General features: G+C 48.5%; 6 protein-coding genes across 6 annotated transcripts; 4 read left to right on the forward strand and 2 right to left on the reverse strand.

Moving 5' to 3' along the window:
- Window positions 1-411: 411 nt before the first annotated feature.
- Window positions 412-1,024, forward strand: LACBIDRAFT_301343 (uncharacterized protein; the record flags this gene model as incomplete). Its single annotated transcript, XM_001873450.1, has 2 exons — window positions 412-460; window positions 519-1,024. The coding sequence occupies 2 exons, from the start codon at window positions 412-414 to the stop codon at window positions 1,022-1,024; spliced, it is 555 nt and encodes a 184-aa protein (XP_001873485.1).
- A 160-nt stretch (window positions 1,025-1,184) lies between these two features.
- LACBIDRAFT_320964 (uncharacterized protein) lies at window positions 1,185-3,984 on the reverse strand (the record flags this gene model as incomplete). The annotated part of the gene is made up of 9 exons (XM_001874075.1): window positions 1,185-1,391; window positions 1,447-1,502; window positions 1,606-1,892; window positions 1,951-2,440; window positions 2,496-2,513; window positions 2,757-2,982; window positions 3,041-3,099; window positions 3,203-3,489; window positions 3,542-3,984. The coding sequence occupies 9 exons, from the start codon at window positions 3,982-3,984 to the stop codon at window positions 1,185-1,187; spliced, it is 2,073 nt and encodes a 690-aa protein (XP_001874110.1).
- Window positions 3,985-4,191: 207 nt separating this feature from the next.
- On the forward strand, window positions 4,192-5,550 carry LACBIDRAFT_301346 (uncharacterized protein; the record flags this gene model as incomplete). The annotated part of the gene is made up of 4 exons (XM_001873451.1): window positions 4,192-4,302; window positions 4,352-4,415; window positions 4,473-4,621; window positions 4,672-5,550. 4 exons carry the CDS (start codon window positions 4,192-4,194, stop codon window positions 5,548-5,550), a joined length of 1,203 nt encoding a protein of 400 aa, XP_001873486.1.
- A 121-nt stretch (window positions 5,551-5,671) lies between these two features.
- LACBIDRAFT_301347 (uncharacterized protein) lies at window positions 5,672-7,407 on the forward strand (the record flags this gene model as incomplete). The annotated part of the gene is made up of 3 exons (XM_001873452.1): window positions 5,672-6,129; window positions 6,191-6,224; window positions 6,286-7,407. 3 exons carry the CDS (start codon window positions 5,672-5,674, stop codon window positions 7,405-7,407), a joined length of 1,614 nt encoding a protein of 537 aa, XP_001873487.1.
- Window positions 7,408-7,493: 86 nt separating this feature from the next.
- Window positions 7,494-8,825, forward strand: LACBIDRAFT_301348 (uncharacterized protein; the record flags this gene model as incomplete). Its single annotated transcript, XM_001873453.1, has 2 exons — window positions 7,494-8,580; window positions 8,641-8,825. The coding sequence occupies 2 exons, from the start codon at window positions 7,494-7,496 to the stop codon at window positions 8,823-8,825; spliced, it is 1,272 nt and encodes a 423-aa protein (XP_001873488.1).
- Window positions 8,826-11,217: 2,392 nt separating this feature from the next.
- Window positions 11,218-11,768, reverse strand: LACBIDRAFT_301349 (uncharacterized protein; the record flags this gene model as incomplete). The annotated part of the gene is made up of 3 exons (XM_001874076.1): window positions 11,218-11,375; window positions 11,430-11,601; window positions 11,655-11,768. The coding sequence occupies 3 exons, from the start codon at window positions 11,766-11,768 to the stop codon at window positions 11,218-11,220; spliced, it is 444 nt and encodes a 147-aa protein (XP_001874111.1).
- Window positions 11,769-12,057: the final 289 nt, after the last annotated feature.

Here is a 12,057-nt window from a genome sequence, read left to right on the forward strand (position 1 = left end):
AAAAAATTTGTGAGGTAACCGACAGGTACTTTCTTAGCGTCAGAACCAGATCCGAAGGTGATGGGAGAAGCACTCCCAGAAACGCAGACATTCATTGGTGCCTACATCTGGGTAAGACGTCTGGTTCTGACGCACACACGTTATCTTATCCTAAGATGAGTTTGCACTCGTGCCTCATGCTTACTCATCACGGAATATACCAACAGCAACACACTCCCCGAATGGGGAATTCAGCGGAGTTTGAAACCCTAACCACCTCCTAACCTAACGAGAACCCTAACCATAACCCTAACCTCCATGTATTATCTTATATGCTAACCCTAACATCCCTAACCCTAACGGCACCTACTCGGCAGATACGTCGGAGTGTCAATAATGGCCAATTTGATGGGATATCAGCGACACATCGTCATGTGCCTGAGTGTGTTGGGTGTCGTTGTTGGTACACCCTGCATCGCAGGTACGCGCGCTTCAAGTTATTCTACTTTTCAACATCGTAACTACTTCATATTTAACAGACTTTATCCGCTTGCACGAAGGACTTGAACCACCACACTGGAAACGGGTTCATACGGACGCGGGGTATCAGACGACTGCGTATTTCCTAGCTTGGATCGAGATCCGCTATGGGGAAGGAACGATCCGCGAGCTTAATGAATGGATGAAAGAGAGGAAGTATCATTGGTGGGTCTTTAAGGAGCTCACGGGGAGGCCTGTTCACAAGCTGTGGAAGATTTATTGCGCGCAGCTGGCTGCGGCTGAGGTACTTGGAATCCCAGTGCTCAAGGCTGTGGTCGACAGTGATGGAGATCCTAGGCACCTCATTGGTGAAGATTCAGACAACACTGCAGTCGAGGGAGACACTAGACGTCTTGTCGGCGAAGATTCAGACAACACTGCAGATGAGGGAGATACTAGACGCCTTGTCGGTGAAGATCCAGATCATCCCAACCTGGATGAAAATACCAAGTCTGAGGATGAAGGGGATAACTGGCTTGTGATAGTTAAACAGCCAGATTTATAGCCTCTGCGTGTTGAGATATAGAAACCACACGCTGGAAATTCTTGTTCAGTTAAACAGAGTGTTATATCAAACAACATTATCGCAACAAAATTACCTTGGTATATATTAATGCGAGTCTACGCGTAAAGTTCAACCTCACTATATGTGATGTCAGGCCTGTTCAATGTATTATTCCGGCTCTCCTGTAAGGAACGTGGGTCAGGCGCAGGTATTTCCTCTCTTCGGATGCTTGGGGCGCTTTCAATATTGCTTTGGAATCATCGAGTCTCTTTTGGAGAACTTGGGGGTAAGCATCGCCTGGGCTGATCATCGTCAATATTTCAATAGTGGTCAACTTCTTGAGGACAAAGAGAAGCCCAATCGCCGCCTGTTGTATGAAATGTTAATTGAAATACGGGTAGCAGTGATTCAAGGTAGCGCACATCCCTCCACACTGAAAGTTCTATAGTTGTTAGATTGGGCGCCGCCTTCACAATGCCTACGCTATATTGTCAGTCACTATTCAGGCTCTTGACAATAAGACATACACTTCATCATATTTTCACCAATAGAAAACCCTCTCATCTCTTCCACTTGCTTACAATGTTTCGCAATGACGGTGACAAGCTTACTTCCATCATCACGAATGCAACGGACAGACCTCACTCCTGGGCAACACTTCAAGAGTTCGTGTCGATAGCCGGGAACAATCACTGTTCGAACATGGGGTAGCACAATGTTTTGAAACGCCTCTTTAATGGCCGTCGTCATCTGCGTATCAGCGTGGAGCACATGTATAGTGTGTAGATTAGGTAACGATTGAAGACAAGCTGTTAATGCCGGGAGGATGACATCAGTTTGATAGCGCCTCAATACCAAATTAGCTACCCTGGAGAACTTGTTCAACTCAATTGAAAGCAGGAAAGGGCCCGGGTGTCAAGACACACCCAACGTATTTTGCCAAATCCTTGTTTTCTAACAATCCATTCGACTTGCGTTCGAGCGTTTCGCCGGCGTGGTTGAAAAAAGCGGATTTGACCCTTGGTGCAACACATTCGTCGAAGTTCTCCCAAGCCAGCGGTAAGAAAATGCGTCGAAAGGCTACACATGTCTGGGACAGCGCGCGGAGGATATCTGGGCGTTGCAAGTATAACACTGGTAGTACTGAGTCGTCTTCTCCATAGCAAATACTGGTGTGCGCGTCAATTGCGGGAAAATGACTCAAGATTTCTGTTGTGAGCTCCATAGTAGGGATGGAGAGGAACGCCTTGCCAGCATTCGTAGGGTTTTCTGCGGTTCCACAAACCTCGAGTGGAAGAATAGACGACTTTCGTTCCTTCGAAGATGGCTCTGCTAACTCGGCGTCTTGGGCTTTGCGCTTTTTGGGAGGCATGATTGTATTTATGGTGAGCGGTGGAATGCCAAGAGCAAAATTGGCTAAGGAGATAATTGATGGCTTGGTCTGGCTTTTGGAATTAACAGCTGCACACACCATCGCACTTGATATGGCCTTGTTGGTGAAAATTCAGACAACTCTATTCTGGGTGAAAATACCAAGTCTGAGGGTGAAGGGGATAATTGGCTTCTGATAGATAAACAGCCGGATTTTTAGCCTCTACTTTCGTGTCGAGATACAGAAACCACCACGCTGGAAATTCTTGTTCAGTTAAACAGAGCGTTATATCAAACAACAAGCAAATCAAATTACCCCAGTATATATTAACGCGAGTCTACGCGTAGAGTTCAAGCTCACTATACGTGATGTCAGGCCTATTAGATGTATCATTCCGTCTCTCCAGTGGAACGTGGGTCAGGCGCAGGTATTTCCTCTCCTCGGATGCTTGGGGCGCTTTTAATATTGCTTTGCAACCATTAATGTTCTTTTGTAGATCTTCGGGGTAAGCATCGCCTTTGTTGATCCTCGTAAATATTTCAATAGTGGTCAACTTCTTGAGGCCAGAGAGCATCTTGATCGTCGCCTGTTGTATGAAATGTTAATTGGAATTCGGTTCTTAGCAGTGATTCAAGGTAGCGCACATCACCCGTCCCCCATCTAAGTTCTATGGTTGTTAGATTTGGCGCCGCCTTCACAATGCCTACGTTATATTATCAGTCACTATTCAGGCTCTTGACAATAAGACATACGCTTCATCATCTTTTCATCAATATAAAACCCTCTCATCTCTTCCACGTGCTTACAATGTTTCACAATGACGGTGACAAGCTTACTTCCATCATCACGAATGCAACGGACAGACCTCACTCCTGGGCAACACTTCAAGAGTTCGTGTCCATAGCCAGGAACAATCACCGTTCGAACATGGGGTAGCACGATGCCTTCAAACGCGTCTTTAATGGCCGTCGTCATCTGCGTATGAGCGTGGAGCACATGTATAGTGTGCAGGTTAGGTAACGATTGAAGACAAGCTGTTAATGGTGGGAGGACGACATTGGTTTGATAACGCGTCAATACCAAATTAGCTACCCTAAAGAACTTAATTAATTCCATTGAAAGCAACAGCGGGTGTTGGGACATACCCAACGTATTTTGCTAAATCCTTGTTTTCTAACAATCCATTCGACTTGCGTTCGAGAGTTTCGCCGGCGTGTTTGAAAAAAGCGCTTTTGACCCTTGGTCCGACACAGACGTCCAAGTTCTCCCATGCCAGCGGTAGGAAAACGCGTCGATAGGCTGCACATGTCTGGGATAGCGCGCGAAGGATATCTGGGCGTTGCAGGTATACGACTGGTAGTACTGGGTCGTCCTCTCCGTGGCGAATACCGGTGTGCGCGTCGATTGCAGGAAAGTAGCTCAAGATTTCTGTTGTGAGCTCCATAGGGATGGAGAGGAACGCCTTGCCAGCATTTGCAGGGTTTTCTGCGGTTCCCCAAACTTTGACCGGAGGAGGAGAAGACTTTCGTTTCTTGGAAGATGGCTCCGCTAACTCAGCGTCTTGGGCTTTGCGCTTTCTGGGAGGCATGGTTGAACGTAATGGTGAGCGCCAGGTGAGCGCTAGTGTTGGCGGTTACCAAACGGTTACTGGAAATTGTAGAGGCAAAATTGGCGAACGAGATTTGATGGCGTTGTTGGCTTTTGGAATTAACAGCTGCACACACCCTCTCATGCCCACGTTTCCCATTCTTCTCTAGATTTAACCTCTTTCTTCCGTCATATACGCTTGTGCGTCATGGATAACGAGTTAATACGCGTATGGCAGCTCGTAAATGAGCTCAGCGAACAATTAGCGCAGAATCAAAAGCTCGCAAACACCTTGCATTCCCAGGCAGGCTCCCTGAAGGTGAGTTCAAGAATACTCCTTGCTAGGGTTGGAATGAATTGTTACAAAGAATCAAGCTGCCCATGCAAGCTCAGGATTCGCACTACGTCGATTCAATACAGATATAACGAAAGGTTTGTTCTTTTAATTCATTTGAAGCCGATCGCCTTTGTTCAACCTCGTCGTTACAGAGACCTTTGAATCCGAGCTTGAGCGCATGAATGCTCAGATAATAATAGAAAATCAAACGCTTCTACAAGAAAACAAGCAGCTCAGTTTATTGCTCAAGGAATACGAAAATACGATGGAGACCGTTATGGCCAAGTTTAGAAATCATGCTGTACGTCGGACGGCCTTTACAGAGATGTATCTGACGAGTGCCTTTCTCAGCTCGCCGCCCAAAAACATGAATTAACACTTACACGACACTACGAAACCCTTCTCCTTGCCCGCGACTCCCAAAACCTTTCAAACGACTTAACGTCATCCACAAATATGTCCCAATCCCTTCATCGCCTTGCACATCATCTACGTGGACTTCTTCGGACAATGGCCGGCGAGGACCCCGACGACCCAAAGCACCAAAACATTGACCCAGACTATGACGGCTCAGGGTTCGGTGTTGTAGATGTGAAGGAACTGGAGACACTCCTTGAAGCCCTCGACGAAAGAGGGGCAGGCGGCTACGCCGGAGTTGATGAAAGAGGGGATTGGGCTATGGAACGTGAAGCTGAGATATCAAGATTGGAAAGGGAGAACGAGGAACTTAGAGCGTTGCTGGGGATTGGCGAAGGAAGCATGGCTGCGCAAGGCGTGAGCGCGGACCTTGAACGAGTGGAGAGCGGTCGGTATTCGACTTTCCTTTCTAGTTCACTAAGGAAAGGTCCACGACATCTTCAGCAAGAGGGCAGTGGGGACAATTTCCCGCCGCTCACACGAACACCATATTTAAACTGGGACTCATCAAATACTGCGCAGCAGCAAACGCAGGGACCTGGGAACAACGCAATCCAAAGAGTTGTTGACCTGCAGCCTGGTATGCGAATGGGACCGCAAGCTCGTAGGACGGGGATATTTGGGGCGGGGCAACAGCGTGGCGGATTCACTGGAGGGGCAGGGCGTCAGCTTGTGATTGGAGTTGGTGGCCAAGGTGCGCCTCCAGGCCCACCATCGCTTTGGACAAATCAACCTGCTTCACCTGCCCCGCCGTTTATTGAACGGTCATGGCAGGCCCAGGGAGCAACGAGTATTGATATCGGGAACCGTTAGCTTTGCTTTCATATTCTTTTGGGATGGAGCCACTATATCATATTTTTGTACCGTTTGTAATGATGCTTTTATCGGTGTAATAGATGTACTTTGGACTTGGTGACAACCATCACTTTCAAAAATGACCTTGGCCGAATTGCCCATTGAGCTTTACGAAGCAATCCTGTTTTACGTACCTTCTCGGGATCTCCAGTACACCATTCTGTCCGTCTCTCGAGCGCTTCCTTTCTCTCCCGTCCCACTTCATGAGTTGTTCCGCAGCATAAGGATCACCCGCCCCGAGCAAGCCATTCACTTGTACCGTCGTCTTCGCCTCAGAAATCGCTCCACACTCAAGCCAAACCTCAATGGCCTTGAGGAGGCAACTCAAGACAAGGCTGCGTCGTGGATACGCGAACTCTTCATTGAATCGTGGTCGGTCGACGCAGACGTGGTCCTCAATCTCGTAAAACTCATTCCTCGACTTAACTTGTTGAACCTATGGATCGGTCCCAACAACTTCACTCCGGAACACTTGGAGGAGCTGTGTGAGAAGCCTATACCTGGACTGACTTACCTTTCGTTGAGGTTCAGACCTTAGTGAGTGGGAATGAAATGCGCTAATCATCTCTCCATTTATTTAACTCCTCTCTCTCGGCAGTGTTCAAAAGGCCAATTACTACCAATTTCTGAAGGCATGTCTCTCTGCCGTTTTCACCGCGATTTGCAAAGTTTACTGAAGAGGAAATTTATCAGGGTGCATATTTTGATTCAACCCTCATTGCGATTTCTCGATGGCCGCCCTCAGACCTCGCCACGATCTCTATTGTTCAGGATCCAGTCCCCCCGGAGGAACAGTCAAGGCCAGCTTTTGCTCAGCCTATTGTCTTTTTTCGACTGCAGCCATCTGTGTCCATCCTCATCCACTCGGAGTCCTTGTCCTCGTCCCTAACGTCTGTTCGTCTCCGTGTCCCTTTACGGCCAGTAGCAAGCGCTTTCTGTTTGTCGGCGTCAGCAGCCATTACACTCGATACTCATACACTGAGTATCCCCGAGCTGGAATTCATTGACCTGTCCACATCCGCCGTACTCGAGTCAGAAATCGACACCTTTTCCGTGTGTTTCAAGACCTTGGAACACCTTATATTAGACGGATGCGGGCTTTCCACGATGCGCGAAGGCGAGTGGAGTGCGATAGGAAAGCGTTGTGCCCTTGCGGGCGTCCAGAGAGCGAGAGAAAGAGAGAAGACATTGAAAACTTGGTTAGAAACTTGGCTGGCAACGGCTAGCGTCGGAAACGACAATGTTCTTGCTGAAGCGGCTGCAGATCTGAATATCCGCGCAAAGAAGCCCAGACGTGGTCGACGAGGACTTGCAACCGCCACCATTTCGCTGCGTTCATCATCCCCTGACGCAGCGTCGTCTTCTCGACCTTCCCTTTCGACACGGAGATTCGAGATCCCCAAAATTCGCATCCTTCCACCCCTTCCTACGCTGACCACTCTGTCGATGGCAGCTTCTTCGATCAAGCCAGATATGTATCCTGTTTCTATTACAGAGTTTGAAGCTGGATGGGCTGAGGGCATCGCTCAATTGGCTGTCACTCGTGCAAGACTCCGAGCTAGTGCGCGTAATGGGGTTAGGGTGGTGCGTTTTATGGAAGACAGTGAGTCCGACTCGCAGGATGGGGGCCGCGAAGGGTTGGAAGGTTTGGAAGACGTCAACAAAGACGACCAAGCTGCATTTGATATGCCTGTGGAAATTGGTGATGGAAGGGACGTATACCGGGCTCCTGTTCTTTGCCTTGCTGGTGATGCAGAAGTAGGACACAGTGAGGGCTGCGGACACGCTGTAGCTTCTCGAATTTGGGTTGGTTAATCTTATCGGAGCTGCATCTTATCTCATCTCCAACCATTTACTGCGTCATCACGTCATCATAATCATTCCTCTTCCCCTCCATTCAAATGACATCCGAGTCCTCGAGCGCAGCGACCCCCGCGAAACACGCTGATTCTTTCTCTCGGCCGCCAGTTACCAAGGTCAACGCGTTGTCACGACTCAAAACCTTTACCGGAACCATTGTCTCACGCAAGGACAAGGGCCCACCAATCGTCTTTCCCCCGCCGTCGTGGGACCTCGATGATCAGACCATTTATGAAAGCTTATGGTCTAGGAAGGGCAATAAGAAAGTCGCTCAAACGTCGAAAGCTCCTGCGAGCAGTAATAGTGTTGAAGAAAGTGAGGAACATCCAGAACCTATGACGTTCGCGAAGAAAATACGAGGGATGATTGAGCTGCTGCCAGTCCCAAGTGCATTGACATCTACATGGTCGAATGCACCTGCGGCTGCTTCCGAGTTTACTCCTGCAGATGAGGGTATGACAGGCTCTCCCGTACCACCTGGTATGGATGAAGGAATGGTCAAGATGTTATCGTCGGAGGACTTGATGAACGGGACGAGGAGCAACAAGAAAGGAGTAGAAAGGCAAAGTGTTTGGGATACCCTAGCGGGTATAAACCATGATGTGCACGACCAGGGAAGTTCACAACGGCCTACACCTTCCAAGGTCGAGGAGCAGGAGGATGGCGTTATGATGTATGTTCCACTTGAACCGAATGAAGGGTCGGAGGTTGAGCTGGCTGAGACGGAGTCCGTGCTTGAACATGACAAGGCGCCGTCTCATGAGTCTGCGTCGAAAAATGGAATTACCGCTGAGGAGCCAAAGCCAGCGCGCACCGATATCGCAGTTGAGAAGAAAGTTTGGGTACCATCAACCACGCAGATCTCTGTCTTCACGACTTGGTGGGGATACAGACTTTATCTTCCTCCGCCCGTTATGGAGAAACTTGGTTCGCATTCCCTCAAGGCGACTGCACGAGCTGCCATGATAACAAGCGCGCTGAAATGGCTTATCGGAAAAATTCCCATGATGTTCGTCCCAGTCCAGTTTAAACCAGCCGTGGCACTTTTGAAGAGATTGAGTCCTGTGGTTGGGTATGTTGGCATTTTCATCGCGTGGACTTGGGATAGAGTACGTGCTTGCGACGAAGGTTTGTTGTTTTGGTTCCCATTCTTGCCACACATATCTCACGCGTGAAATACCTATGTAGGGAACGGAGTGGTTTTAAGCGCTACTTGGCTCCTTCCAGTCGCCCTGCTGCCAATGGCTTGGGATGCAGGACATATATACGGTCCATCGTTGCCAAAGCCTGTAGACGCAGAAAAGGAAGTGTCGAAGCAGTCGAAGAAAGACAACCCTCCTCAGAAGAAGAGAAGATCATATTTTCTATGGTAGCTTGAGTACCCTGCTCGTATTCCACCTTTTTTGCAGCGAAACACGGATGCATTCATGACATATCGGGTTTATCGAGGGGCGTTTTCGATCTTTGTGATATCTGTAGGTTTCCAGACACAGGCAATTCTTAGAACTCAATGATTAACTCACGGCGAACTCGATCTCTTGGTCTCCGCCGCCGCCACTCGATTGATTCTTCTCTAGGTCGAACTCGGGCTTTCGACGGCTTCACCTAACTTGCGATTTCTTTTTTTCTTTCGCTGATCATGTTGCATGTCTCTAATCGCGTGTGTATCGACGACGTAAAATAACGTGCATACCCCAAATCTGAACAGCCAACGCCAACCACCAATGTCATGTTTCTCTTTCACAGATCAGATATCTAGGGATCAGCGTCGTCTTGACTTGGTCTTGACAGCTACTTGACTCCTCCCAATCGCCCTACTGCTAATGACTTGGGATGGAGGACACGTCTACGGTCCCTCACGAAGCAACAAGGAAGAGTCAAAGCCGTTCAGTACAACTCGACGCAAAAAATGAAGAAATCTCAGGTTTTTTTGTTACCTCAAAAACCTTCCATGCTCATGGCGTGTGATGGTGATATGGGGTTGAGTCGTGTACTGACACTTCTTAGCGATAGTACGGTGGAGGTAACACTTCATTTTACCTCGCGGCCAACTCGATCGTGGCCTTTTCGCATTTTGCGGCTACCTGGCAGCCTGTCGCATTCAGCAAAACAATTCCGGTACTTTGAATTCTTTCGACGGTTTCACGCAATTGGTACTAGGGTTGTGAACGGCCTTTCGTTCATTAACGAAGATCTGCGGTGTCTGGAAAATGTGGTACGTCTTCCATTGCATGAACTGACAGCCGACACCAACCATTTGCTATGTCAGGTTCATTGATGAGCGTCTGTCGCCGTGTCGGATTCTGCAAAAACTCGCCTTGACAGGCTTTCGACGGCTTCACGCAAATGACGCCAGGGCGTTCACAGATCATGATCACGTTCTTGACATGGTAATGTCGTATGTCGAGCTCGACGACATAAATTAACACGGTACCTCAAGGCCTCAAGTCTGACAACCGACTCTGATCAGACGCCAACCGTCATATGTCATGTCATTAATGACCACTCGCCACGATACATGATTATCATTTTACGTCAAATGGGGTTCCTCGTACCCTCTCGTACCTCCTGGTTGTTTAGTTCCTCCCTTTGGATTAACAAACTCACAGTGATTGCCAGTTGATTACCCCAGATTTTTCTCGGCCCGGTCTAAGAATGGAAAGTCGAGTTCCGTTTGTGGACTACACTTCCGTGGGTCCAGAAAGGTCCAGAAGCCTGATCAACCTTCCTCGATCCCAAGATAGTCAACTCGAGGTGGTTATCGAGTATGTTCTTCCCAATCAACGTAATAAAAACATATCTCATCTAATCGTAATCACCGAAGATCGTCCTAGAAAAGCGGAGTTTCGGCGTCAATCTCCACTGCCATTGAGGCACGACCTTCGCGGGGTCACCTGGCCTCTCTCTACCTGATTGGTTTTTTTAGCCGGCCGGGGTACCTAAAGGCTCCAATATATCGTTTCGGAGATGTCATTTGTAGCAACCACGAGGCAGCGGACAACAAAGGAATGGATGGGAACGCCAACAAGGTTGTCTGGGATGTAGTGGTTGATGTGATAACCATGGCATTTCGAGCGTGTGCTGATTAAACTGTTGACTTTTGCAAGTGGCTTTGCTGAAGTACACTTTGTTGGCATGGGGTTCCCGGAACTCGGTTGGAAATGAAGCTGATTGGGGAAAGGGGGGTATGGGGAGCCTATGACCAGCGTCATCTCCATGGGCTAAATTGGGTAGGGGAGCTATGGCGTACCGTTGCGTTGTTTACAACTTGCTACAACTGGCGTTACGCGCTCATATTTCGAATTTGATTTCAGAGCTGAGAGCAATATGATGCATCAAGGCAGTGCCTTGAAGCTGTCGGTTGATGTTCCGTGAACGTCGTCCTCTGGATGCACGCTGCTTGCTCCTCGCCTTGCCGCAGTGCATACGCGCTGGACTGCGGCGTTCTTATCGCACTATCACACAGACGCTCTCAACACTGCTATCACAGTTTGACAACCTTGAGTCATGTTTGAATCAGCTTCTATCTATTCAAAGTCAAAAATTATTCAAGATTGGTGTATAAGCCAACACACTGTGCCCGGTCCTTCTTTAGATTTTCGGGGCCGTGGAGATTCAGCGTCATTGTTGGGTGTTTCGTCTATAGATACGTTTTTACGTTTGATATCTTATCTGTACTCCATGAGTGAAGGGTCAGATTGAGGTGGCTTTTCACGTACGTACGCACGCTCCAATATCTAGACGCCCCGCGAGGTTAAATGAAGTCTAAGACGGGGTCGACATAAGATAACATGCATCGCGAGGCGCCTCGTTAATCTCCCTGAATATTACTTCCTTTGTCTTGTCTTTATTCTTCTCGGGGTAAGTAAACGAACGTTCGTTTCTGATTGTGAGTTCGCGGACTTGAAAGTTCATTCCTTGGCCTTTGTTGCGGTTAATAGGATGCTATGACCGAGTTCAATCCGACTCCAACGCACGGAGTTGCCGGGATGGTGTAAAAAGCCAAGTTCCAACTATGTAAAATCCATGCATGTGTTTATCGCTCCAAGATAGGTGGTTTTGTGTGTGTGAAAGTGGTGTAAGATAACGCGTTGGTTGGGTGGTCAACAGAGCAACGCGTTGCCACGCATAGCGCCGTAAAGGCAGAAACTTTAATATAAAGATAGTGGTTCAGAGGTGTACAGATATAGGTGTGGGCGTACATGTGGATGCGTGTGTGCAGGGAGTGGCCATGGGTGGGTGGTAAAGAAAACGCCGAGTTTAGATGTTTTTCCGCGCTGCTGAAAACATATGGATAAGAATGAGTGCGGTAGCATCTCGTAACTCCGCACTTGAGCGCGAGGTAAGTTTAACCAGCGCGGTCGATTGAGGTGGGTGGGATAATGATAGCTTGGTAGAAAGGTCGGAGGCCGCAAAGGAGAATGCCGTGGTAATTGCGCGTGTGATTAAGTAGTAGCGAATGAGTGACCGGGGTGAAGGAAGGCTGAGATTAAGCGGGTGCAGCTGACGAGGGATGCCACGACGGAGAGGCATCTAGAGGCATATGCGTCTACGGTGATATTTGTTAAGATATTGAAGTAACCGGATTGGCTGATAAGACGGAAA

Source organism: Laccaria bicolor, genomic scaffold (genome assembly GCF_000143565.1).
Source record: "Laccaria bicolor S238N-H82 LACBIscaffold_1 genomic scaffold, whole genome shotgun sequence".
Classification (NCBI taxonomy): Eukaryota; Fungi; Basidiomycota; class Agaricomycetes; order Agaricales; family Hydnangiaceae; genus Laccaria; species Laccaria bicolor.